We start from the raw sequence: 26,754 nt of genomic DNA, 5'->3' as shown, positions 1-26,754 counted from the left end.
TTGTAAAAAAAATTATTTATTTTTCACTTTAAAATATCATTTTCATTAGTTATGTTATGAAAAATAATATAATATTTGTTAATTTTAGTGAAAAGTATTTGATTTATAAAAATTATTATTATTTATTTTTATGATATTATTTTTTATTGTAAAAGTAATATTTTTTTATTAATTATATTATAAAAATTATTATGTAACATGGGTGTGAAGTTGCACACGTGATGACAAAATTTTATGTGCTTCTTCTCATTTTCGATTTTCATTTTCTCACCAAGTAATGAAAAAAATCTCCATTAATTGAGGGGTATAGTGGTACTTTCGTGATTGAGTTGGTTTTCACGCGTAATAATCGAAAGGGAAGGGAAGGGAAGAGATGCACCAGCCATGTTAAATAACAAAGTTAATTTTGACCATCATATAAAAAAGTAGAGGACAATGTTAAATAATAAGATTGCAAAAATTTATGCAAGACGGTCTCATGTGGTCATATTTTATGAGACGAATATCTTATTTGGGTCATCCATGAAAAAATATTACTTTCTATGCTAAGAGTATTACTTTTTATTATGAATATCGATAGGATTGACCCATCTCACAGATAAAGATTCGCGAGACCGTCTCACAAGAAACCTATTCAATCAAGTAATACAAAAACACGACGTAAAAGTAATTGTTTTTCAACATGGATGTCAGCCTAACAAAAATTATAATTGATAATAATAACTCAATTCAAACACGTAAAATCGTAAAACAGCTCATGTATTTCACCACAATTATTACTCTCATAAATATTATCTACACCAACGTATGTGCACATGTTGTAAAGTCTTTTTTTATAATTAAATTGATTTATATTCAAATAAAAGTCATATTATTATTATAGAGATTAGTAGAGGTCATAATGTAAATTGACAAGAATAATATTAAAAATAAGTTGTAATTTCGAGAAAAAATGTTGATGTGAAAACGATTAGAAAATCAGAATATTCGAGGGATTCTTGTAAAGATATATACTAGTTTTTTTTTTAAAAAAAATTAAACATAATTAATTGGAAGGGACGAGAATCCATCGTTTCTTAATTGGACATATTCTTGATAATGACTTTGTTGTAAACAAAAGTTATAAGGCCTCCTTTTGAAATATGGAGAAAATAAATTAATTATGCCTTTATACCAAAAGACATTTCACTTTTTCCGTACCTAATTTTCTCACATATCTTTAATAAAAATAATAATAAAATGTACGTCGCTTTAGTCGAATCATCTAGGAAAATCATATAAAATTATTTATTTCACATCAGTTTTTATTTAATTTCAATAATAAAATTCACAATTTCGTAAATCCAAAATCATTTATTTCACGTGAACTCTATTTAATTTAAAACAAAAAAAAATCCCGAAATTCACAATTTAGACATTTTAAATTTTCTAAAACTTGCCACATATAAAAAAGAATGATTATATATTTCAAAGTTGGCACAAATTTGAAACAAATTTCGAAGTTTCGAATAAAATTAATATTTTGTCAAGATCGAAATTATTTTAATGAAGAATTATTTCAAACACTCAAGCAAAAATCAATCATACTATTTTAATAATTAATTAATGAAAACCATGTCCCATGCCTCATTAAATTTATACAAATAATAATTGAGGGGAAATATTATTATATTCAAAATATAAAAATAAAGACAAGCTAGCCCTTATTAATATTATAATTGAGGGGCACTAATAATGCAAGAAGGGACCAATCAATCATCTCTTGCATCAATTATTTGGGTGTTCCACATGCATGAAATCAATGGACATATTTGTATATTATTATATGATAATCGCAACTGCATTTCCTGGCCTGTAGATGGTAAATGAGACTAATTAAGCTATCTTCGGTATTGTGGCAATTGACAGGAATAATTTTTTGATTAGAGTAAGTCTCTTTTAAGAGAATCTAGATAAGTAATCCTATCCATATTTATAATAAAAATTAATACTTTTAACATAAAAATAATACTTTTTCATGGATGACCCAAATAAGATATTCGTCTCACAAAATACGATCCGTAAGACCGTCTCACACAAGTTTTAGCTATTTGATTAACACGACCTTTTCATATTTGAAAGATGTTTATTATTTTGTTTAACATAAAATGTAAAAAATATACTAGAGTTTGTGTTTATCAGAATTAAATGTTATACCAAATGTTATAACACTCGACACAACACACAGCAGAATAATATAACACAAATAAATAGCTTAAACTAAAATAACTCATGATTAATTGTGCACAAATATAATTGTACAGTGCCTCGGGAAAAAATAATCACTCGTCAAATCGAAGTTTTTGTGAATTATTTTTATCTGAAAATCAAAGCGTGCTAAAGTGCAAACAATACACCGCCACCAAAAGTCAAACAACCCCAGAGCCCTTTTCCAGCTCTTTCCTGATCTTGGTTCTTTTATTTACAGCTTCTTTTTTTTCTACGTTTTATTTTCAAAAGGTTTTATCTTCAAAAAAAAATTTACAAGATATGGACGTTAAAGAGTTTTATTAAAAATAAACTCTTTTTAAATCAATAATACCATATCATAAAATCTTTATCATAAATATCTTATCTAAAAAACAAAACTTTTAATTCAATATTTAACACAATCTTATCAATAAGTAAATTAAATTTAAGGAAACGATTATTTCAATGAATAAATTATCTCTTGGAATCCAATACCAATTTTCTTTTCAGTAATTTTCTTTTCAGTATCAAACTGAAAGCCTTTGGATTCGTGATACAAGATGAACTTCAAAACAAAGATCATGATCCGATCCTGAAAGCTCTAAGTGATACAAGATGAATTTCTAAACAAATATCATGATCCGATCCTGAAAACTCTAATACTCTTGGGTGGTTGGGATAAATGATATCACGTTCGTTCTCTTGTAAAATTTCAATTTGTTCTTTAAAATTTTCAAAATTTAATTTCTAATTTTTTTAAGAAAACAAAAGAACCTATACAAAAAAAAAAAGAAAAGAAAAGAAAGAAAGATTGGTACACGCACAGATGCATGAACAAAAACAATTATTGTACACACACAACTATGTATAATATTTCAAAAAAATTAATCAATATTCATTAGTAATTAAGATTAAGATTTCCACAAGATTAATTTTTTCACATTTTTTTTAAAAAAAAGATGAACACCTTGAAAATTGTAGGAAGAAATGAAATAAAAATACCATAGTGGAAAAAGGAGATTAGAGAATTAAAGCAAATACATACGTACAAGAGACAAGGGTGAATATCAATTCCTTTTTTATTTATTGTTCTGATTCTTGAAAATATTATTAAAATAAAGTAAATTTAATTTAACAAGAGGGAAACAAATAAATAAAAAAAAACCACTCGATCGTAATCATGTGATTCTGCTTAACACTAAAAAGAAAAACACAGCAAAAGAGATGGTGCATGCGTTCACAGTTCTTGGTGGTGACTTAACTTTTCCTTGCCCGATTCATACGTCTCTTCCGCCATGGATTTGGCTGCTTCGTACCCCTCTTTTGCTCTCTCTTCCGCCCAATACAACGTGTCTTCTGCTTCGGCTGCTCTCTTCTTGCTTTCCTCTGCCAGTTTCTTTCCCATATCGCACACTTTCTCCTCCACTTTATCTTTCGCTTCCCCAGCCTTGTCATAAGCTTCCGCTGCTTTCTTTCTCGCTTCCTCGGCCGATTCACATGCCTTGTCCTTCACACAACCGGTCTTGTCTGCGGTATGATTAATATATATCCAAGTAAACATATACGCGTGAAACTCGTCTAACATTTGAAAAACATAATTTTCTTCGCGTAGGTGAACATCATACCTTGATTGGCGTTATAACGGCTGTCTTGATCATCAGCAGATTTAAAGGATAACTTGTCCTTCGCCCACTCAGCCCAAGATTCCGAACCACCGTCACTCCCCTTGGCTTGTTTACCCTCACCCGCCGCCTCTTCTTCTATCTTTTCAGTAGTGGCCTTGCAGTCGACATCAGTGTTATTCAAAATCACTGCCGCGACCACCAAAAACAGCACGAAAAACACTCCACTGCTCCTCATGGTGCGTGATATCGGGATATAACTACAAGAAATAGTACAACTACCGCAGCTAGAACAAGCAACACCCACATATATGGCATACGGAAGTATATATATGAATCTTCGCAATCAATCAACACCATGCACAAGAACAAACCGTGAGCTTTCAGAGATTTGAGTAAGTAACGAATGTTCTGCTGTTATGTACACGTTTGTATATATATTGTCGAGTTGGAGGTGAGATGATGGATATGAGGAACGGTGCTAGCTTTAGTTAGATGACGAGTGGCAGCAATCGTGGCAAATTTTGCCGTGCAATTTCAATTAGTCACTTCCAACCGCTACTTTTGGTCCTCAAAGAGGTCGGCCGGTTTAACATTCGTTCTTCACAAATATTAAGGAGTCGGAATTGCTAATCCGGTTCTTATTGTGTAATAATTAATAAAGACAACCTTGACGTCTTTTAAATTATTTTTTTGAGGGAAAAAAAACGTTACGCTGTTTCGTTATTAATTTTTCAAAGAATTGAAATGTGATCGAATGCCTCAAATGACAAAAACCATTTACTTTGACGAATTTCGGTTTTTTTTAGAACGTTAAAATCTAGAGGAAAATGATAGTACAAATTCATCTCGTTGTTCCAGCCTAAGCCAAATTCTGACATTTTGGCTAAGCCAGAGAATATTGTCGAACAAGCATGTTTGAAAGTAAGCGACTTTAAAATTTAACACCCAACTTCTTCAAGTGGTGGCCTAAAAAAATGAGTTCATGTAGAAAAACTGGATCACAAAATATTGAAAACATCCAAACAAAACTAAAAAAGAGCTTTCTTGAAACTAATCTGTAGATCATATTTCTATGGCGTACTTGGTCACAATTATACACAAGTAAGCTAGCTAGATGATATCATGTAGACACGGACACCAAAATTAATCAATCAATCAACTGCTTCCTATGGGTTCGCATTCCCGTTCCGGTTCCGGTTCCGGCTCATTGTCGCTCGTCGGCCCCCCAATCAAAAGAGGAGTCTCTGGTTCTTCAAGCCCCTTGGCCTTGCTGTAGTTCAAACAACCAAGACAGAGTATGAAAAACTAAAACTAAAACCAGGCCATGCTTGAACTACATATATATGAAAAAAACCATGCGACAGAGTACATTACACTGAAGCTATGAATATGATTCCAGGGGTACTATTACTACACGGACAAAGTCGGGCAGACAGTTGTGGCAACGTAATTTTTGGGAAAGGAAACATCAAATATGATTCTGGATGCATGAAACAGAACTATAGTGTCATTGTTATCATTCATGATTCAACTGCGTTGGAACGTGAATCTGCAGAGATATGACTACTAGATGAAATCTGCTATCAATATCTTTGAGTCCCAACTGCTTAATTGCTTAGAACCTTATGTGTGTGAGGAAGAGCCAAGGGGGAGAAAGTATAAAAACTTACTTGCACGTTTTCTTATTGTGGCCTAGGCCCTTGCATTTACTACACTGGAGCTGGCGCTTAATGATATCCACAGAGTCTGCGAATTTCATCTTTGGTCGGCCTGGAGCTCGCTTAGTAGGCGGAGGAGTTACTATAGTCGCTTCCACCAGCACTTCACTTTGCTCTTGTTTCTCCATAGTTGGTATGGGCTTGATCGACTCCAAATAAGTCAAACGGTAGCTTTCCGACATGAAGTATCTAGAGCAATAATCATAGAGGCTCCTGCCAAGGCATTCAAGAACAGCAATAGCATGACAACAAGGCAATCCTGTGAGTTGCCATCCTTTGCAACTACAGTCCCAGTGATCGATATCAACTATGTCAACAGATTCACCACGGACCTCAAAGACACTCCCATGTGACAGTAACACTTGAAGTGATCTCGATTTTGCTGCCTCATTCTGAAGCCTGTCCTCCATAAAAGGTGTCAACCTTGTAATCCACTGGGTCGATTCAAGCCTTCGCCTATAAATTAGTTCCATGATCTTGCCACGCAAAACATCGACCATCTGAGTAATTGGCAACTCATCCACCTCAGACACCCAACTGTATAACTGTTGGCCGAAGTTGGATGTCATGTGATTGTATCTCAAACAAAAAAAAAATGCATTAGCCCAGTGATCTGGCTCACTACCGATGACCCAATTATAAGCCTCATCTGAGATGGCCTTTATGTTTTTTACACAACTTTCAAACACCTCGAGTTTTGGTGCATAGGCAGCCGCATAGAAATCTTGAACCATGAGCCGCCTGGCATCATGTGAAAATTGTCCTTTCAGATCTTTATTAAGTTTCTCAGCAAGACAGCGCAGACAGTAACCATGGCAGCATTCCTTGCCAAAAATGCCGAGCAAAGATTCTCTTATGCCTTTCTGGAAATCGGAAACAAAAGTAATTTGCTCAGATGTCGAGAGAGCAGATTTTAATTGTGACAGAAACCAGTGCCAGTTATTTTCGGTTTCTTCATCAACCACAGCAAAGGCTACAGGGAAAAAATCATCATTCCCATCTGCGGCCGTAGCTGCTAATAAAGTACCTTGGTATTTTGAGTAAAGAAGAGTGCTATCAAGAAAAATAAGGGGGCGGCAATGGTGAAAACCAGATATTGAGGCATGAAACGAGACAAAAAGTTGGCGGAAGCTTGAATCTTCTTTCGTACTCAATGTGGCAAGACTACCGGGATTAGTCTCCATTATCTTCTCACAAAAAAGTGGTAACTGAGAATACGCCTCTCTGTATGAACCCTGAAGCTGCTCTCGTGCAATCTCCTTGGCTCGCCAAGCTTGAGTATAATTCAACTGAATGCCATAATCACGTTTGATGTCACTCGCTATGTCTTTTGGCTTGTAATTTGGAGAAACTTTCAATTTTTCCTTAATGATGCTTCCTATCCATCCTCTAGTCGCCCTATAACCAGCTTTTACAGTAGCCCCTTCACAAGTGTGCTCCGGATTCATTTTCTTTATGCATATTAGTTGAGTGGTAGCCAATCTAGATGCATATATACGCCATGGACAGCCTTCTGTTTTGCACTTGGCAGTAACACGATGACTGTCGTTTTTCTTATATTTGTAGGTGAATCCATGGGCAATCGAGTACTTATGCAGAGCTTCGCGGAATTCGGCAAATGTATTAAATCTTTGGTCCACACCAGTGATAATATTTTCCCACTGAGTCGCTGCTCTACGATGCTTATCTTCATGGCCATAAGGATAAACATCAAGTGTTGTAGTTTCAATAGGTTCATCCAAGACAATCGCATCATCAGTTTGCATAAGGTCCAAAGGGACATCAGTAGGAAGTTCTGACTCAGAAGCAATCGTTCTGCTAGACCTGTATAATTAAGAAAATCATGCATTCCATTCGGAACATACTAAAATTGACCTCAATAATGCTCCGATAATAAATCAACATACAAGCAACTACAATTCTGGGGGCAGCGGCGCAGGGCAGGGGAAACAGTTCATATTGAACATGCTAAAATTGCAAGATGAAAAGTACCTACTGGCAGGCATATTGGACACATTTCGGGCAGCAGTAAATACAAAAACTTCCACCTGGTCAGATTCCTTAAAGAAGTTAACCATGCGGTGAAGGTCCTTATCCTTAGATATACTGATGAGGGTCTTCCTGTTCCCAGGGAGAAAATACTTGATCCCCATGCCATCCACACCGCATTGAAATGTTTCAGCAAGTTCATGTTTGAAATCTTTCAATTGGGTGTCCTGATCCAAGTCCAAGGCATAAGCATCCCCACCCGCATAATATAAGGACCCATCATCTTTGTTGCTCACAAATTCCCCTCCAGATTGGCATATGGCTATAATTTTCTTCGTCGTACCCATCGCAATTCACATAACCTGTATACCCAATTACTGAAAAAATCACACCTCGAAAAACTAAACAGACGGGAATAATATCAAGCGAAGAGACGACGAGGATTCCCAGATAAAAAAGCCCCAAGGAAACAACAATGCACCAACTTTCAGCGACCAACAGCACAAAATTAGAAACTGGTACCAGTAAAAAATCGAAACCATGACAATCGACAGCCAAGATTATACCTTTATACAGTTCAAAAGGAACAACTCGACCTCAAAAAAAAAATTCACAACTCCCGAAAATTTGATGGCACAATTCCGTAAGTAATTTAATTCAGTGAGAAAAAAGCAGCGATTCAAACCCAAAAAACCCAGAGGCTTCACCTTTTTCACGGTAGTGTGAAATTAAGCTTGACTTTGTCGGGTCTCCTGGGTAGATAGGGAGACGAGGAGTAGATCCTCGATGCAAGGACCAGGGAATTTTTACTGATACCAAATTAAATCTGAACCGTTGGTTAATCCAAAGCTATCCCCGCATCCATGGATGTTACCACGTACGCGTGTGCCCAATCCATGAACCTCAATATATAATTTCCATTTTATATATATTTTGGGGAGAGGCTCGGGTATGGCACCGAACCAAGGTCTGACAAGTACCGATGGGTCGGAACGAGTACAAAAAATGGGTAACGGGTCGAGTGTATGTGCATAATTAGAAGATATAAAATATAAAATTTTATTTAAAAATATCTTAATATATAATATTTTATTTTAAAAGTAAAATATTTACGTTTACATAAATTAAGAAATTCAAATTTAAAGCATTATATGTTCGGCATCATCGGTATCTTTTTTATTATCATAATTATTAGAAATTTGATGATATTTTCAAATACAAATAGGTCTTTGTGCATACAATTGGGAAAAAAAACATTTATTAAATAATTTAAATTTTAAATGTAAACTCGTTTCCTCGACATTTTACTAGATAATATTTTTGTGTGATTGATTTTTGGAGAGTATATTAGGATATAATAAAGTTTATAAAAATATTTTGGTCTTTTATAATATATTAAAAGTAAGTTAAAATTGATCGAATCTTTTAAAATTTCTTATAAACTATCTACCAACTTATTTTTAATATCAACGATGTAAGCTTTTAGTTTGTGATCTTTAAATAAAATTTTGTTCTCCAACATTTACCTATACTCCTAGTTTGTGATTATCAAGTATTGAAATATCACAAAAACTCATATGAGACTGTCGTACGAATCAATTTTGTAATACGGATCTCATATCTGATCTGAAAAGTATTATTTTTTATATCAAAAGTATTATTTTCACTTTTGATATAAATCAGATCGATCTGTATTACGAATATAGATTCATGAGCCACTGAGTACTGATAATAAAAAAAATTGGAGAAAAAGTTTGATATTGACATCATAATGATTTTAAAATGAATTCCTTTTGTGACAAATTTTTTTTCGATTTTGGTATTTTATATCATCAAATTTTATTTTAAAATTTATATATTTCGATTTTTGACAATTCTATTATTTTTTATCAGAGTAGTGACGTGATATTACATATATCAACACCACGCTAACGCTGAATCGGTGCAAAAAGATAAATATACAAAACGAAAAAATATAAATTTTCCTATTTTTTTCTCCAGATGCTCAAGAGTAAAAAATGTCCCGACTCTTTATTTGAAATAATTAAGTATGATATATTCAATTCAGAGTTTTGATGACTTTTAATGATTTTTTCAAATGATAGACTTTTATGGATTTGATAGATTTTTATTGACTTTTACAGAATCTCAAATATTTATAAATAGATTTATGTGGATTCACGTAGATTTTTTTACAAGATTTTTAAAGATTTTTGTGATTTTTTTTATAGAATTTTATAAATTTTGTACTTAATTATAACATATTATTTTGTATTAATTTGTTTGAACCAGTATTTAATTGACATATATAACATAAGCAGTTTGAAATAGTTTTTTAATATTTATATTAATAAATAAATTACTTATTTAAAAGTTAAATCAATCTGTACATGTATATATATGTGCGTTTATATGCATGTTTGTAAATTTTTAAAAATACATCAATCGATTAATCCGTAATTTTGTTTTTGAATTTATAACATACATGTGAAAAGAATATTATTTCTCATTATGTAGATATTATTTTGTATAAAAATATCATAGCTTACATATTAATTAAAAATACTAAAAAGAATTTAAAAAATCATGGTTGTTGCGAGTCTATTCAATTATTAAGAATTAAGCGGTATTTTTTTGGATCATCTTTTATTATTATTGAATATTACATTAATTTGTATAAATCATAAATTAAAAAACACAAAATCAAATCTAGAATTTAAAATTTTCTATGATATTAAAATAAAAAATTATTAAATGAAAAATCAGTCAAAAATGAAAAATTTGAAAAGAAAAGATGAAAATCTATATAGAAATACATTTCAAAAATTTGAGAGAGTGATAGAGATAAATGAGAGGAGAGAAGATAAGAAGAGATGTGATGTAAAGCGATAGAGAGAGAAATAAAGAGCATGTGTATGAGTTAGAAGTTTTAAAAATTCATCCAAATCTTTGGGTTGAACCAAATATAATTTTTGACAATTTATAGTTGTACTTTAGGCTTTACTGTTTGTATGTTAATGAATTCCATGAAGTTATTAAAAGTCTATTGAAAATTTGAATATCTCTAGACTTTTATAGAGTTTTTAAAAGTCAATGTTGGATACCATTTAACTTTTATGAAAATCTATTTTGAATACCACTAGACTTTTATAGAGTATGCCCAAGTCTTAGTTCGCATCGATCACACATTCACAACGTTCAAAATTCACCAAGTCCGAAGCTTCAGAAGGAAACATCGTCAAGACAATTATCCAACGTTAGTCTTTTTAATATATAGGAAAACATATTTTCTTTGTCTTTTTTTTAATATAAAAAATATCATAAAAATATATATATTATATATGAAAATATATTAATTTACAAAAATATAAAGAAGCAAAGCTACCATCCCACTCCAACTACTTCTTTCTTTGCCCAACTACTTTTCATTTCAAAGTCATGGTCGAAATTATCTAAATAAAACGTAAAAGGTTTCTTGGTCATTAAGAGCAGCTGGATCAATCCTACAGTGTGTACCCCTTAAAACAATGTTTGAATTCTAATTTGACAAATTACCACTTAATTAATTTCACTTAAGCTTACGTGTTAAAATTATATGATATTTGGATCAATCCTACAGTGTGAACTCCTTAAAACAATGTAGATTAAATTTCCAAAAGAAAAAAAAACAGGTAAATTCTATTGTTTTAAAAAGCGGTAGGCTAAAGGATGGAAACGATCTAAATCAAACCAAACAGTATCAAGCTTGAGCTTGACTCATTTAAAATTGTTTGAGCTCGAGATCGAGCTTACTAGTCACCTAAACAAGCCGAGCTCGAGCTCGCGAGTATATTATCGAACATATTTGTGAGCTCAAGAGCCGAATATCCTCAAACTTTAGTTTGGTTTGATTAATTTTTCGAGATCGATTGAGCTTGATTTGATATGATTAACAAACTAACTCAAACGAGCTTTTTATCGAGCCGCGCTCCGAACAACTCACAAACAGTTTGATTCATTTATATCCTTAGCGAACGAACGCCCACTGTCTAGGCAGGTTTATATATATATAACATGTTGATTTATATTATGATATACTAGTTGCGGGATTTGTTTAGCCGTTGTATTAACTGTTCACGCATTCCCATGCATCCTTGAATTGAATTCAAACTCCTAATTGTCTCAACAACTTGCACCCATTCACATGCAAATATTGTTTATATCTTATCAGCAACTTGCACTCATTCACATCCAAACTTGTGTAAGTTTTCCGGTGATGGTTTGAGTGAGATGTAATAATTGTTTTTGTTTAGTATAATATCGAAATATGGTGTTTGAACTGTTGTACGATCTAAAAGATTAAAATTATACCGTCACAACCAACTATAAAGTTTAGTAAAATGACAAACATTGGGTTCTACAATCGATTTTCATTTATTACAAGTGAAATTATTGATATAAACATTGTAGAAGTACAATAATTATTTCTATTTGGTAAAACAATCGAAACATAATGTATGAGTTGTTGTACTGTTCAAAATATTAGGGTTGTACCGTTACCACTAGCTATATATGTAGATCATATTTCATTTAACAAAATAGTATTAAATTGAATTTTAATCTATATTTACATATTTTAGAATTGGTGAAATTGGAATTGAAAATCACAATTAATTTTGAATCTTCAAAATCGCCTAAACAATATGCAATTTGTGCACCCACCATTCTTTCAATTAATTCAAAGTCTTGGAACTCTTCTGGTTTGTAATGATTTAGCAGCACACAGTTCTTACTTCATTTTTTTTGGACACTTAATTAAATTTACATAATATCATTTGGGTTGCATAATACTATTTTTTTTCAAATAAAAATTGATTAAATTCGAATCTTCTTAGGTAAAAAAAGGAACATCGCCATAATAATCAATCCTCAAACCCCTTAAAAAATTCCACTGTTTTTTATTATTTGGATTTTAGTCTTTTATATCTAAAAAAATATTAAATTTTTTGTAATGATACAACTGAATTGAAATTTTCTTTTAAAAAAATAAAAAACATAGCATCAATTTGCCCATCTACCTAGATCAATGTGTTTATTTAAATTTGTATGGACCTTCAATATCAACGACTCCAAATTTCTTTTTTTGGTGTACATATATATTTTGAGCTCGAACCCGACATATCGTCCCAAATTTAAACTGCATGAGTTTTAAGATTGGCTTTGGCGTATCTTGATTCTTGTAGCAAGTGGCGCTCAGATATTGATTTTATTAGCAAGTAGTGTCGATCCAATAATTTCAGGGAAAGCCGGAAGGGACATTCCAATAATTAAAATTTCTGGGAAGTTAGCTATGACTTAGAAAAAATATAACTCGGGACCCTAATTATTTTTCATTGTAACAAGAAGCTAATATGCATTTAAATTAGAATATAAATATTCGATCTTGAGTGGTTAGTTTTAATATGTTACGTTGTCCATCAATCGTATCCATCTCTATACCAACAAATGAGATGGAGTAGGTCTCTTGTAAGACGGTCTCACGAATCTTTATCCGAGACAAATCAACCATACCGATATTCACAATAAAAAGTAATAGTACTCTTAGCATAAAAAGTAATACTTTTTCATGGATGACCCAAATAAGATATCTGTCTTACAAAATACGACCCGTGAGATCGTCTCATACAAGTTTTTGCCAATGATATGACACTATATACTCCATGTGATGAAGCATATCAAAATTGTATATTCAATAAGTAACTGACACCTCATTAGTGAGTACAGATATTCACACGGTACGTGGATATCATAACAAAACTAAATATATATATTATACAATATGCTGGAATACGATATTTGTAATTAAATAATGACGCAGTTTGCTTGTTCCTACGAGTACGCGTACATTAAATTAATTGTTTCAATATATTGTAGCTCGTGCATATTTTATATTACAACCAGTTCCCAAGAATGAAGAAACTGAAAGTTAAAAAATTTCTGATATTTGCTGTCAAATTAGACTACGTGACAGGGTCAAATAACAACGAATCAACCAGGAAAGTATGTAATTCCCTATATATTGATCGACTTGGAAGATTAACATCACAATCAAACTTGAAAACCGCAGAAAAATTTCAAAGAAGTTAATCGAATATGGGAGTAAAGGAAGTTACTGTGCACATGACTGTAGGAAATGGTGAAACTAGCTACGCCAACAATTCTGCCCATCAAGTAAATTACACACAAAAGACATTAATTCATTGTTTTTTTTTTCATGTAATTTAACCAATGCAATATTGTGTGTTTATTCTTTAATCTCTCAGAAAATAGGGATATCGAAAGCGAAGTATCTCTTGGATGAGTGCCTCAAAGAAATGGTTGCGGATAATGGCTTCACGAAATGCTTCAAGATGGTTGATTTGGGTTGTTCTTCTGGACCTAACACGCTCTCTGTCGTCGCTGAGATAATTGACACGATCCAACGGTTGCGTAAGCTGAACAATGTTGATCATGAGTTGCCTGAAATGGAAGTGTTTTTGAATGATCTTGAAGGGAATATATATNCAAATGCTGCAAATGATGTAGATTCCTGAAGGACTGGAGAATAACAAAGAAAACATTCACATGGCAATGGCAAGTCCCCCGGAGATATTCGAAGCATATGCAAGACAATATCGCCGGGATTTTACCACATTCTTGACTTCACGTGGTGAGGAAATGGTCCCGGGTGGCCGTATGGTTCACACATTTGTCGGCAGAAGTGTCGAGGACCCATCCACAAAAGATGACTGCGCACATTTCACACTTCTTGCGAGCTCACTTCTTGAAATGGTGAATGAGGTATATTGGGAAAAATAGATTGAATATTCATATTTATGACAATTTGATGTTACCAAAGAACATAGATATTAGAGACACATGGATGATGTCTACAAAGTTTGTATATATACATATAATTTGCACGCATGATCATCAAAACAATATTTCTAACCAATCAAATTAATGAACCAGGGACTTGTGAAGGAGAGTGATTTGCATTCATTCAACATGCCTATATACACACCAAGCAAACAAGATGTGGAGGGAGTGATACACAAAGAGGGATCCTTCAATCTCGACAAGTTCGAGCCCTTTCTAGTTCCATGGGATGCACATGTCAAACATGAAGATAAACTATACCAGATTTCTCAGCTTGGCGCAAACGGGTCCGCCCCAGACCACAGCCGTGGAAAACACGTCTCGGATTTCATCCGGGCTTATACAGAACCGGTATTGGCTAGCCATTTCGGGAGCTCCATCATAGACAATTTGTATGGAAAATATGCAAAGAAAGTCGCTGAGTATCTGTCAACGGAGCAACCATCTTTCTACAATATTATCATTTGCTTGAGTAAGAAATGAGTGCTGATACAAAAGTTGATCCACAAAATCACTTTAGATAGTTCATGTATTAATAAATGTTCTTGATATTATCCAATAAAACCCGTGTACGTGATTCCTATATAAATTTAGTTTAGTGCCAGCTATGCGTTAATAATTGTCGATGATATATCCACACAGTTTGATGTTTTTGATAAGAATTTACATTTCGTACCCAATTCATGCGAACAATTTTACACGATAAAAATTGGCAATTTTGTTCTTATTTTATCATGAGTATTCCACGCGTGTGTGCCGCCACATACGTACATGTTAGAACCACACGGTCGTCTCATCAGCATCCCGTCGAAAAATGTTCAAAATTATTGCGAAAAATAATATAATAGAGTAAAACTAAAATTTGATAACACAGATTACAAAAATTGCAAATTAGATAAACTACTAAATATGACCAAAATTGTAAATTTTTCTAAAATATGAGCCATTGATAAATTTGAGGAAACTTTTCATATATGTAATTATAAAGAACATATAGGAACAACTAACGCCAAATAGTACTATATGACGAAAGTGTGGTGCGTCGCGATAGGTCAAATTTCTTCTAGTTATAATTGGTTGAATGTCCTTAATCGGTGGAAGCTACAATTCTAACCTGATCACCTACTAATACTAGATAGAATCTTAAACAAACTAGAATATATTTTGTCATTATACTAATATAGTATATTTTCTGACCAAAAAAAGGTACCAAAGAATGTTGTAAATCCATCGATTCTTCATATCCGCCTTCATCTTCTTCTTCACGCCTTACATCCGAACGCCCTAATGTTTCTGAGACGACACCTCGTCCTCATCCTCGTCGTCATCATCATCTGAACTGTCGTCAATACCACAAAAGTCATGAGGATCAACCTCAAAATCATCAGCACTGCTCTCAGGGTCAAGAACATGCAACATAGACACTTGATGAATCTGTTGATCCCTAATCTTAACAAGGTTCAATTCATCTATCATCCCCGGATAATCCCTAAACCCACGTCTTTGAATCTTGAAAAGCATCAAAATCAAGAAGCGAACACTCCTTTCTATCTCTACCTCCTGACAAACCCTATGAAACTCCTGAAGAACAGTCCTGAACTTGATGGGCAAGAATTCTTTGAAAGTCGAGCCACATTCAATGCAGAACTTCACCGCAACCTCGACGTGATCCGAGTTCGGATTCCCCATCAGAAACAAGCACACATCATTCGCCAAAAGCGGGTAAACGACCAACTGATTCACAAAGTGCGCCAAGAACTTGGAAAGAACCCGCAATCTTTTCATGTTACCGCTTCTGCCATCGTAATTATACTCGTCTTTAAGCTTTAAAAGAACCCTTTTCACCAGCAGAAGCCCCAAGTCAGGGAAATTAGAGTTGATGATTGCCACTAAAGCAGCATAAACATTGGTTAACCGAGGAGAATTCATCTGGGATTTCATAATCTCTTGACAGAACACACCCCTACCCTCAAAAAGATCTTCTTTCGAGATTTCTGCCCCGATTTCTCGGACGTTGGAGATATTAACATTGCTAACTAGTTCCGTGATTCTTTCTTTCGTGGAGAACCACTTAATCCTCTTTTCCTCGACGATCTTTATACATTTCTGCGTCAGCCAAGAAGACTCACTGGTAACAGAAGACTTCGTGTCTTTGGATCCCATTATACTCTATCTTCAATCACTTTTTTCCCTCGTTTTTTTTATGCCAAGAAAATCGTCGTCGCAAGTAGGAGGGTTTTGAGAATTGGTTGACTATATAATAAGCAATTAGAATTCTAATGGGATTGTGATTTGGAAGATTTCTTCTGATTGGGCTACAAGTAAACTTGTCAAAGAAAACGTATCTTCAACGCGCAGTCGAGCATTAATTGAAAAAGGGTAAATAATTTGATTATGGGGATTCTTGAGTTAAATAAACATAAGAGAGAGAACAAATATTTCCTTTTAAATATATTGTGATTATATGTCCTTATCTGTTTCAATTTTTTTTTTAAAAAAAATTATCAATTAAGCATTGTTTCGTGTACATGATAAGTGGTTATTGATTTTTAATCCTTCACTTATCATGTGTTTGATGTAAATGATTAAGATTGTGATAGGCCCGTTCAGCCCGCACCCGGCCCGCACTGTATGCATTATTATCATCTTGTGGATGATTATAAAATCTTTTGGGAGAGAAGAGACGATGTTTGATTAATTTAAATTTTTCTTTAATATCATAAAGTTTAAAATAATTATAAATTCAAAAAATGTAATAATATTTAAATATGATTTTTAATTTGACTAATATTCTAAATAATTTAATTATTTTTTATCATATTTTTGTTATTATATTATTTTTAACAATAATATTATAGTTGTTATTAACCATTATTTAATATTCAGATTTGTGTTAATATTTTAATTATTACAATAAATGAATATTTATATTTTTATCAATTTTTAATTATTTTCTATAATATTAATCAATTTTTTAGTTTTTTTTTCAAAAATTGAAATTAATGGAAATTTAATAATAAATATAATATTTTAATTTTATTTATAATTTTTTAAATTAATTAATTCTAGAAATTTTATTTATTCAATCATTTTAAGAATATATTACTAATTAATATATGATGAGTGCATTTTAGTAAATAATTAATAAAAATAATCAAGCAAGTAAAATCATGTCAAACATCATATAATTTATCGTAATACGTTATTTATGTTTACTTTTTATTTCATAATCACTCTTATTATATATCATTTACTTATCATATCACACGAACCAAACAGTGCCTTAAAGTTAAATAAAAGTACTATTTAATCAAATAATTGGTCTCTTTAGACGGACTCACGGTTCTATTTCCGGGAAACGAGTCATCCTGATTCATACATACAATACAAAGTAATATTTTTGATATAAAAATAAATATTATTTTTGAATGGGTTTGGTTAGTTCGATTATTGTCTCACAAAATTGACTCGTGAAATAATCTAACGAGAATTTTGTGTTAATCAAGTTCAATATATAATCATTGCATAATAATGGATTACCAAATTCAAATTTATATCACGAAGAAATTTGAGTAGGTATCTTGTGAGACGGTCTCACGAATCTTTATCTGTGAGACGGGTTAACTCTACCGATATTCACAATAAAAAGTAATACTATTACCATAAAAAGTAATATTTTTTCATAGATGACCCAAATAAGAGATCTGTCTCACAAAATATGACCTGTGAGAACGTCTCATACAAGTTTTTGCCAAGAAATTTTTATTTTCGTATTTTCTGATATTTCACATGTGAGAATATAATATTTTAACCGCGTGCTTCGAATAGAAATACCGCGTCAGAGTCATTTTCTGAAAATAATTTTGCGAACTTCAAACTTCATAAATAGTAGATATTTGATTTTAAAAATTTTTTTTATGTTTTTTAAATTTTATTTTTTTGTGTTAAAATCCGAATAAAAGCAGCCCAAATATTCTAAAAGCCCAAATTTTTGTTTTAAAATCCCGAATAAAAGCGGCCCATTTATGTTTTCGTTTACAAACAAATCAACCACTTGCGCTGTTATCAAGCCATCTTTAAAAAAAGAAATAGTCGTTTTATTTTGATTTCAAAAATAAAAATAAACAAATTAATTTATTTTCTTTAACTCGAAATTTAATAGTAATTTATATTAGCGACTAGGCGCACGCATTACATTTGTAATATAATGCATAAATATTATATTTTTGTACATATTTTGTTTTTCAAGATTAGTTATAATATTTACAAAATTAAATATAATATGGAATTTAGTAAGATTAATTTTCTGTAATGATGGAATATGAAAACTTTAACTACTCTTTATTATATAAAATAAAAATATAACTAATAATAATTTAATAAGTAAATAATAATAATAATTTTTTCTTTTTTTGAAAGAGTTAAATTGAATAACAAAATTATATGAATTGTAATCAAATCTGAGGGGTAATTTTGGAATTCAAAAATATTTCACCAAAAATTAGTTTTGGAGTGTCCTAGATTTCACATAATAATCATGCAATTAAGATGATTGCGCGTGTATGATTGAGAACAATAATGTGATGAATGACGTACGACTTGCTGACATTGCGATACTTGATCTGATCGTCCAGATGGCCTATAAAAAAGTGACATCGAAATTTCTGATAGGAACATGGTCGATGGTAGGAAAATGGTAAGATTGATATCTAAAAAAATATTATACAACACCAGCAGATAGACACGTATATCTCCGGACACATAGATCTAATACCTAGACTCATTAGCCCCCAAGTGGGTGAACTTTGTGTTACTACGAGTATAAGAAATTAAAGTTGCATTTTGGTTAACAATTATAGTTGGCATGACGGTAAACTCTTGATCATATTGTACGTTTTTTTAAATGATTTATTTAATAAAAAGTATTTTATAAAAATAATTTTTTTAACCTTGAACCCACATACTCTATTTTTTTTATGCGTTTTGGGTAAATCAGCAGGACAAACAAAGTAGCCTGAAAATCACGATGACTATGTAAACAATACTGGACAAACTCATTCTGACGGACTCAAATTAGAAAGATAGAGAGAGAAGAATTGAACATCTAACATATTGATAAGTGTCCGCCATACGCTACAATCTCAGCTCCCCCTTGGGAGCAAAGGTCCTCTATAATTGATTTTACGGAATGTGTGGTAGTGATATTAAATTGGCAAAAACTTGTGTGAGACGGTCTCAAGGGTCGTATTTGTGAGACGGATCTCTTATTTGGATCATCCATGAAAAAGTATTACTTTTTATGCTAAGAGTATTACTTTTTATTGTGAATATGGGTAGGGTTGACCCGTCTCACAGATTAAGATCCGTGAGACGGTCTCACATTAGACCCACTCTATTAAATTAGTGTTCTACATAAAACCAAATTATTCAATTAATTTGCTAATTTATTTTATATCACCAAGTACAAGTGGTTATAACTATTTATCAAAATTCATATAATTATTCGTTGTATAATTCGAGTGGATATATGGGTTTCAATTTGGAACCCTCATTTGAAATCATTAATAAAATCTTGGTATTACTTAAAATTAACCTAGCAAAAATAATTTCATTTGAAAGTGTCTCACTAAGTCAATTTTGTTATACAGATCTCTAACTCGATTCAATTCATGAAAAAACTTTTCTTTTTATTCTAAAAATGTTAATTTTCAATTAAGTATAGATAAAGATGATCTATCCTATATAAATAGATCCGTAATAGATGTGCGCATACTCTAAAATTAGTTGGTTGAACCAAACATCTAGTGGTCCAAACTTGCCATCTTAAGAACAAGAGGTTAGTTAAAATCACCATTATTATCTTCTGATTACTCTGATCTTTATCGCTCGTGATCATCGTTCACCCTCGATCCAACGATTAATAATCGTTCTTTACATTATAATCGATGCAACTTAAGTTCATTTATCAACTCTATGTAGTGTAATGACCAAATTAAGGGTGTTTTTTAAAATAAAAATATGATAAAGTTTAGGTAGCAAACATGGTGGGGACATCGGATTTAAGCATGAGATTATGGGAAATTAATACGTTAATTTAGGTCCGTGGACGTGTTGTGATTGGTGGATAGGGAACCCCGCCGGTGTGATTATCAAGAAAAAGTCGTTAATTAATATATTATTCTCCATAATACAAGTTAAGAACGAGTCATCAAAGAATCCAACCACTGTGTTTACTTGGGGGAATACAACTTTTTTCCCTTCAAATATTCTCAAGAATCTCTCCAAAATTATGAAACAGATAAATAATAAAATAAAAGTTTATTTATACGGATTTTTATTCGTGAGACGAGTTGACTCGATTCATATTTACAAAGAAAAGTAATTCTTTTGACATAAAATGTAATATTTTTTCATTGAATGTGTCAAATTTGAAATCCGTTTAAAAAATTGATAGATGAGAAAATCTCATACGAGTTTTTGTGATTCTCGTTGAATTTGATGAATTAAACTTAGCATCTTAAATGTATCTGATGGTCAATTTTTGTTCTTTAGGAAAAAAAGATATATGTTTTGATAGGCCATTTATTTTATGTAAATATTCAAGTCTTTTTATATTACGACATATGATTTGTTGTTAGGATAAAATTCTGATATGTTATGTTTTCGATCTTAGCCATTTTTTAGAATTACCAGTTATATTATACTATTCATATCGAAATTAATTAAATTGGTCTTTTTTTGCCAAGTGAATTACCCATTATGTTTTGTAGAAAAAAATTTATTATTCTTGATAACATTCCCAACCACGCTCTGGATTTGAGACGTGAAGAATCTAGATTTTATTTGAGTATCTTTTGTGAGACGATCTCATTGATCTTTATTCGTAAGATGAGTCAACTCTACTCATTTAAAATAAAAATTAATATTTTTGACATAAAAAATAATTTATTTTCATCAGTGACTCAAATAAAATATCTATATCACAAAATTGAATCGTGAGACATTATCACATTAACAAATTAAATTTGTTTGTTCTTTGATATATCGGTTGTTGTGATACGAATGTTTCACTTGAATTTCATTAGATATAAAAAGATTCGTTAAAAAAATATAGATATGTTGAAATTTTCGTTAAATATGTTTATTTTTTTTTATAATTTTAATCATCTATGTTATTAAAATTAAAAATAAATATACATGATCAAAATAGCTAAAAAATAAATATACAATATCAAAATGACCAAAAACATTGAATTTCAAATAAATCTTTCTACCAATTTGTTGAGACACAATGGAAGCATTGTAACAAGTTGGCCATTGGACCACTCGCTCCATAAATTTGTCCTAAAGTAAGAAATTATATTTTAAGTTGAAATGTGCAAGAAGAAGACATAATAATATATAAATAATTAGGAGTGTGTGATGGTAGATTGATGGTCTTGACAAGATTGATTCGATGGCAAGAAGAGACTGGTAGATCTTCTGAAACCAGATTGGCTTTAGATTTACGTGCGCTCTAAAAAAACTAATTAAATCTTTAAAAAAAAAATTAGGAATTAACCAAAAAAAATTAATTTTGTCAAAAACTTTCTCAGAAATTTAAAGATTCAAGATCTGTAATATTTAATATTTTTAGGTTAAAAACACAAGAAGTCCTATTTTATCTAAGAGAAACACACACACACACACACACATATATATATGAATTATGATGAACCATTGTATTTGGTGCCTACATAGATTTTGATGCCCTCGGAATTTGTAGGGGGTGGGAAATTGGGTAAACCCATTTTCATATATCAATAATGAACTCATGTTTTTGTCAAAATTTTTAATAAGTTAAATATCATATACTATAATTTTAGTAGAAACTCAAACAAAATTAATTTCTCATCTCTCCGTGTATGACTATGTTTAATTTTGGAGTTTTTACGTTATAAGTTCTCAAAAAAATTTATGTGTAATATCTCTCAAATATTTTATACATTTCATTATGGGGTATGACAAATTCATTCATTCTCCCATGATCATTCATTAGTGGTGTTTCCATATTTCAAGTGTTAATCATTTATCTTGCGAACCATATACCGTCCTAAGATTTTTGGCTCTGAATGTCACATGCCTACGAGCTTCCGCTTGGTTAGTCCATGAACCACACCGTACATAAATTATATATTTTTAATTTACCTTTAATCTGACACAAAATAACATTAAAAAGATTAAATTTTTTAAATGCTATCTTAAATTATATATGACACCCCACATATGGGCTCTTCACATGCTTAGACCCAATTCGAATCCATAGACAAGAACCAAGGCTTGGGTCCAGCTCTAAGGGGTATGGTCAACCCATGGAGGTAGGTGGTGGAGGCGAGACAGGTTGTGGTTGGAGTTGGAGTTGAGCCAATCTTAGTCAAGAGAGGTGACAAGGGTGAAGATGATAGGTGTCCTTAAGAGTTAGAAAATGGAAGGTGAGTGAAGTAGTTGAAGTTGGTTGTGTCAATTGTGGCCAAGACAGATGACAAAGATGAAGATGAGCTACGAGATGTAACGAGAATAGAACTGAAATAGAATTTGTGGCAAGTAATGAGACGAGCTATGAGGTGTGGCGAGAAAGGATGTGAGGAATCAATAATGTACTGAGAAGTTGGGGATGAGCCGAGGAGGAGCATGGGTGAGGAGCTCACCCATGGATGGCGTGCCTCAAGGTGTGAGCCTCTAGCCTGAGCCTTGCCATTGGGGAGAGCTGACCCTTGTGCTTGCCTAAGTAAGGCGAGCCATTTGCAGATAAGTGCGTCAGTTACACGCACATCACCTATTAATTATATGTCTCGCCTTAGGGGAGAGTGTTCCATGCGCTTGCCCTAGTAGGGCGAGCCATTTGTAGATAAGTGTGTGAGCTACACGCAAATCCCGATTAAATATGTGTGTTCTCTTACATTTATTCCTATAAATACCGGACTTGTTCATTTCATTTAGAATTTATTACTTTCATTTCGAGGGGCGCCAAAGATATTCCTTTTGCTTGTTCGTTCAATCTTTGATCTTGAGAGAAGCTATGTTGGGACATCCTCCCGGCCTTCTCTAAAATTATTTGCTTGGTTTCAGGTTCACCTTGGACTTGAAGCTTTGGGCTCGAGTTGAGTTCAGATCTAGGACATGGATCATCACAATTTAGTGAGTATTATTTGGAGCTAAGACGTAGAGATAGTATACATAAGAGGAAGTAAAAGAACCAACTCAACGTCATCACGTCATCATCCAAGGAGTTGTTAGACCAATTCATTAATTATATGCGGAGGAGCTAGGAGGAAGAACCGAGTACCCTCATTTTTAAAAGTTCAAGATCAACAACAATTACGTAAGGGAATGATCGAGTATGAAGTGGTCGAGGCAAGTGGAAGGGAGTGAGGGAGAGAAGTCAACAAAGGCATGTAAAGTAATAGCGGTGGACTGGGACGAGTTTGAATAGTTGGGGTTCTATATGGAATGTTGAACATGTGGTGGGTAAAGGTCTTGGGCGTAGGGGATATGACGATTCTGAAGAGCTTTTGGGGGCACCTGACCAGGCAGGTCGATTCCCGTAATTTTCGCAGTGGTAAACATCGTTCGCTAACGACAAACGAAATAAATTTTTCTAATACTGTACGTCCTCATCGCCGATAAACCAAGGACAACACAATTAATCGATCTTTGAACCTACGATTCAGTTCGACTCGGGAGGGGGAGACTGGTGATACCCCATGGATGAGCCCATCAAGATCCGGCCCATATCTGGGGCCCATAGGTGAAGGGCTCATGACAAGCTCAGGTATTCTCCTATAAATACCAGGTTTGAACGTACGGTTAATTCATTCACTATATTGTTTTCAGCAGCACCCTTAGCTGCCCCCCCTCCAATATATCCTCAGTCTCTGACTTGAGCGTCGGAGGGGCTACGTCAGGACACCCTCTTGGCCCCCTTCTAAGGTCTCATTTGTGATTTTCAGGCCCAGGGTAATTTTGAAACCCGCGTCTGGACTAGTGACAATTTCTGGAATCTGACCCTAAATTTCCCGTGAGTATCAAGTAATAAACTGAAAATGCTGTAACAGGTAGCATGAATGCTACTAATAAATACAATGAATGTAGAGCTAGAGTTTGCGATCTGTAAATTGATAAAGTACTCGTGAAAAGTATCGCAATTGATTGAAGATTAAAGCTTGATTGTTTCGTGTGTGTTCTCTTACTTCAAATAACCTTATTCAACTGATTCAATCAGCTATATATAATTTTCGATCTCAACGGTCGTATTGAATGCATTAAATAACAAATATCCATTGAATCGTCGGCTAGCTACTTTATTTGACAGTAGTACGAGGCATTCAGACTGTTCTGTTCTGCTTTGGTTCGACCTGTCAGTCATTCTGCTGATACTTCAACTGATGATGTGGCCAACTGATTAGAAATCAATTGATCAGCCGATCAGTTCAGCTGGATATTATCAGTTCTAACTGACGTCCCATCAGTTACGAAGTCTTCAGTTGATAAGGTTTTTCCAGTTCAGCTTGAACGAAGTCATCAATTACGATTACACGACTGTTCAAGCAGTTAGATTCTTCAGTTCTCTTAAGGATCAATTTGTCAAACTTTGAAAATTATAATATTCTAACAGGTTTGATCATAGCTAAGGAGAACGTAGAGGAGGAGGATGAGATAATAAAAATAAGAAATGGAGCACATTTGAGAAATCGGATGATAAGGATAGATGTACTCATCTTATACTCTTTTAGCTCTAAGCTTGGAGAAGGTATGCGAGAAGACACGAGAATTGAAGAGTGGTGTAACTTAATGACACCTAAAGAGTGTTTTATCACATGAATAATTATTACTTTCATTTAATTTTTATTACCAATAAAATTTAATATTTTTCTGCTAAGACGTCATCTAACAGAGGAGTCAAAAGGTGAGGAGGTTGAAATTTTATTTTCCCGCTAAGGCATCGCCTAGCAGAGGAGATAGAGTATAAGGAGGTGAAATTTTATTTTCCTGCTAAGACATATCTTAGAAGAGGAATAAAGAGGTGAGGAAGACGAGATTTTATTTTCATGCTATGGTATAGACTAGCAAAGAAGTAAAGTGGTGGGGAGATGAAAATTTCATTTTTCCTTTTTATGGCACCTCTTAGCAAAATAGTTATGAAGTCTTGAGGAAGTGTGAACGAAGTTTGTATTTTTCCTACTAAGCTAATAAAGATTAAAATTTTTTATCTTTTTAATGTCATTTTGTGCCATTTTAAAGGTAAATTTTCTTAGGAGTATTACTGCAAAAGAAATATTTGTTCCTCACTTCAATCAAAAATATTTCTAACTTTCCGACAGATAAATATAGATTTATTTGAAAAATCACACAAACAAATGTACTTTCAAAATAAATAGAATAGAAAACATAAACAAGAAACTAAATTATTCCTGCATTCAAGCTGACTTATTATATTTCATGTGGGGAGAGATGATTATAACTTAGAAATACAAGTACGTACCAAAATAAATATATATATTGATGTAAGTGGGAAATAGCTCGGTTCTCCATAGTAAAAATAGATTCTGGGAATAAAAAAATCTCGATTATATAAAAAATTTTAAATTTTTTATTCAAAATTTCACACACAAAATTTGGTGGGTTATGATTTTAAATATTATTTATTCTACTGGGAAAAAAAATGGATTTAAAATCTATTAGATTTAACTAATGGTTAGGAATTAGGATAATTAACCTTGATGATTAAGCCACCAAACCGCTTCAATGAAGTATATAAATAGGGCATTTTTCTACTTGTTCAAGGTATATATGCTCTCATTTACTATTAATTAATTTTGATTTCTTAAGAGAATTTATTTGGATGCTAGTTGACTTGAGTGTCTGAATCAATGCCTCTTACGTTTGTTTGTTACGCGGGTTTTTTACTATCGATTGTCTTTTCATTTAGAGTTCGTAAGAGCGATGATTTGTATGAATATTTCTATCCGTGGGGTGTTTTTATTTGACAACATCAAAATTATTATTAATATTTCCATGTTTAGGTAGCTACCGACGGTGGAGGTTGAGTCGATTTAGAATATTTGAATTCTTTAAGGGTTTCGGAAAACTTACCTTGAAAAAGGACACCCAAAGTGATAGCTGCACTTCCCAATCACAACACAAGAAAGTCGAGTGGAATTATTATTATTATTACTGTTGTTTTATTTTTTTTTGGATCTAATGATTGTCCCTGCTTGAGAGCGATCGAACCGTTGTGTTTGAGCTGCTGTGTGGTT

General features: G+C 32.6%; 4 protein-coding genes across 8 annotated transcripts; 1 reads left to right on the top strand and 3 right to left on the bottom strand.

The window, feature by feature from the left end:
- Window positions 1-3,327: 3,327 nt before the first annotated feature.
- LOC140989015 (uncharacterized) lies at window positions 3,328-4,273 on the bottom strand. The gene is made up of 2 exons (XM_073458171.1): window positions 3,855-4,273; window positions 3,328-3,756 (listed from the first exon to the last, which is right to left on the bottom strand). Exons 1-2 carry the CDS (start codon window positions 4,087-4,089, stop codon window positions 3,467-3,469), a joined length of 525 nt encoding a protein of 174 aa, XP_073314272.1. The 5' UTR covers window positions 4,090-4,273; the 3' UTR covers window positions 3,328-3,466.
- Window positions 4,274-4,879: 606 nt separating this feature from the next.
- On the bottom strand, window positions 4,880-8,535 carry LOC140988159 (uncharacterized). Of its 5 annotated transcripts, none has more exons than XM_073457116.1 (4): window positions 8,269-8,533; window positions 7,565-7,938; window positions 5,525-7,396; window positions 4,880-5,124 (listed from the first exon to the last, which is right to left on the bottom strand). In XM_073457116.1, the coding sequence occupies exons 2-4, from the start codon at window positions 7,906-7,908 to the stop codon at window positions 5,010-5,012; spliced, it is 2,331 nt and encodes a 776-aa protein (XP_073313217.1). In that variant the 5' UTR covers window positions 7,909-7,938; window positions 8,269-8,533; the 3' UTR covers window positions 4,880-5,009. The 5 variants fall into 5 exon arrangements, with proteins under 5 accessions (XP_073313217.1, XP_073313216.1, XP_073313218.1 ...); XM_073457115.1 differs by having other exon boundaries at window positions 7,565-7,923; window positions 8,269-8,532; XM_073457117.1 differs by lacking the exon at window positions 8,269-8,533 and adding an exon at window positions 8,128-8,262 and having other exon boundaries at window positions 7,565-7,923.
- Window positions 8,536-14,129: 5,594 nt separating this feature from the next.
- On the top strand, window positions 14,130-15,051 carry LOC140987252 (benzoate carboxyl methyltransferase-like). Its single transcript, XM_073455689.1, has 2 exons — window positions 14,130-14,380; window positions 14,552-15,051. Exons 1-2 carry the CDS (start codon window positions 14,165-14,167, stop codon window positions 14,939-14,941), a joined length of 606 nt encoding a protein of 201 aa, XP_073311790.1. The 5' UTR covers window positions 14,130-14,164; the 3' UTR covers window positions 14,942-15,051.
- A 691-nt stretch (window positions 15,052-15,742) lies between these two features.
- Window positions 15,743-16,621, bottom strand: LOC140988467 (uncharacterized). Its single transcript, XM_073457476.1, has one exon. It carries the CDS (start codon window positions 16,619-16,621, stop codon window positions 15,743-15,745), a length of 879 nt encoding a protein of 292 aa, XP_073313577.1.
- Window positions 16,622-26,754: the final 10,133 nt, after the last annotated feature.

The sequence above is a fragment of the Primulina huaijiensis genome, chromosome 11 (genome assembly GCF_012295235.1).
Source record: "Primulina huaijiensis isolate GDHJ02 chromosome 11, ASM1229523v2, whole genome shotgun sequence".
Classification (NCBI taxonomy): Eukaryota; Viridiplantae; Streptophyta; class Magnoliopsida; order Lamiales; family Gesneriaceae; genus Primulina; species Primulina huaijiensis.
Note: the sequence above shows the minus strand (reverse complement) of the source record. Positions and strands in the feature narration are given on the sequence as shown.

Excerpts from the sequence above, each read along its gene's own strand:
- LOC140989015 (XM_073458171.1), bottom strand. The coding sequence starts at position 4,089 with ATGAGGAGCAGTGGAGTGTTTTTCGTGCTGTTTTTGGTGGTCGCGGCA. Across the intron at positions 3,757-3,854 it reads CCGTTATAACGCCAATCAAG|ACAAGACCGGTTGTGTGAAG; the intron begins GTATGATGTTCA and ends ATCATACCGCAG.
- LOC140988159 (XM_073457116.1), bottom strand. The coding sequence starts at position 7,908 with ATGGGTACGACGAAGAAAATTATAGCCATATGCCAATCTGGAGGGGAA. Across the intron at positions 7,397-7,564 it reads TCCAATATGCCTGCCAGTAG|GTCTAGCAGAACGATTGCTT; the intron begins GTACTTTTCATC and ends TTAATTATACAG. Across the intron at positions 5,125-5,524 it reads CACAATAAGAAAACGTGCAA|CAAGGCCAAGGGGCTTGAAG; the intron begins GTAAGTTTTTAT and ends TTTGAACTACAG.
- LOC140987252 (XM_073455689.1), top strand. The coding sequence starts at position 14,165 with ATGGCAATGGCAAGTCCCCCGGAGATATTCGAAGCATATGCAAGACAA. Across the intron at positions 14,381-14,551 it reads TTCTTGAAATGGTGAATGAG|GGACTTGTGAAGGAGAGTGA; the intron begins GTATATTGGGAA and ends TTAATGAACCAG.
- LOC140988467 (XM_073457476.1), bottom strand. The coding sequence starts at position 16,621 with ATGGGATCCAAAGACACGAAGTCTTCTGTTACCAGTGAGTCTTCTTGG.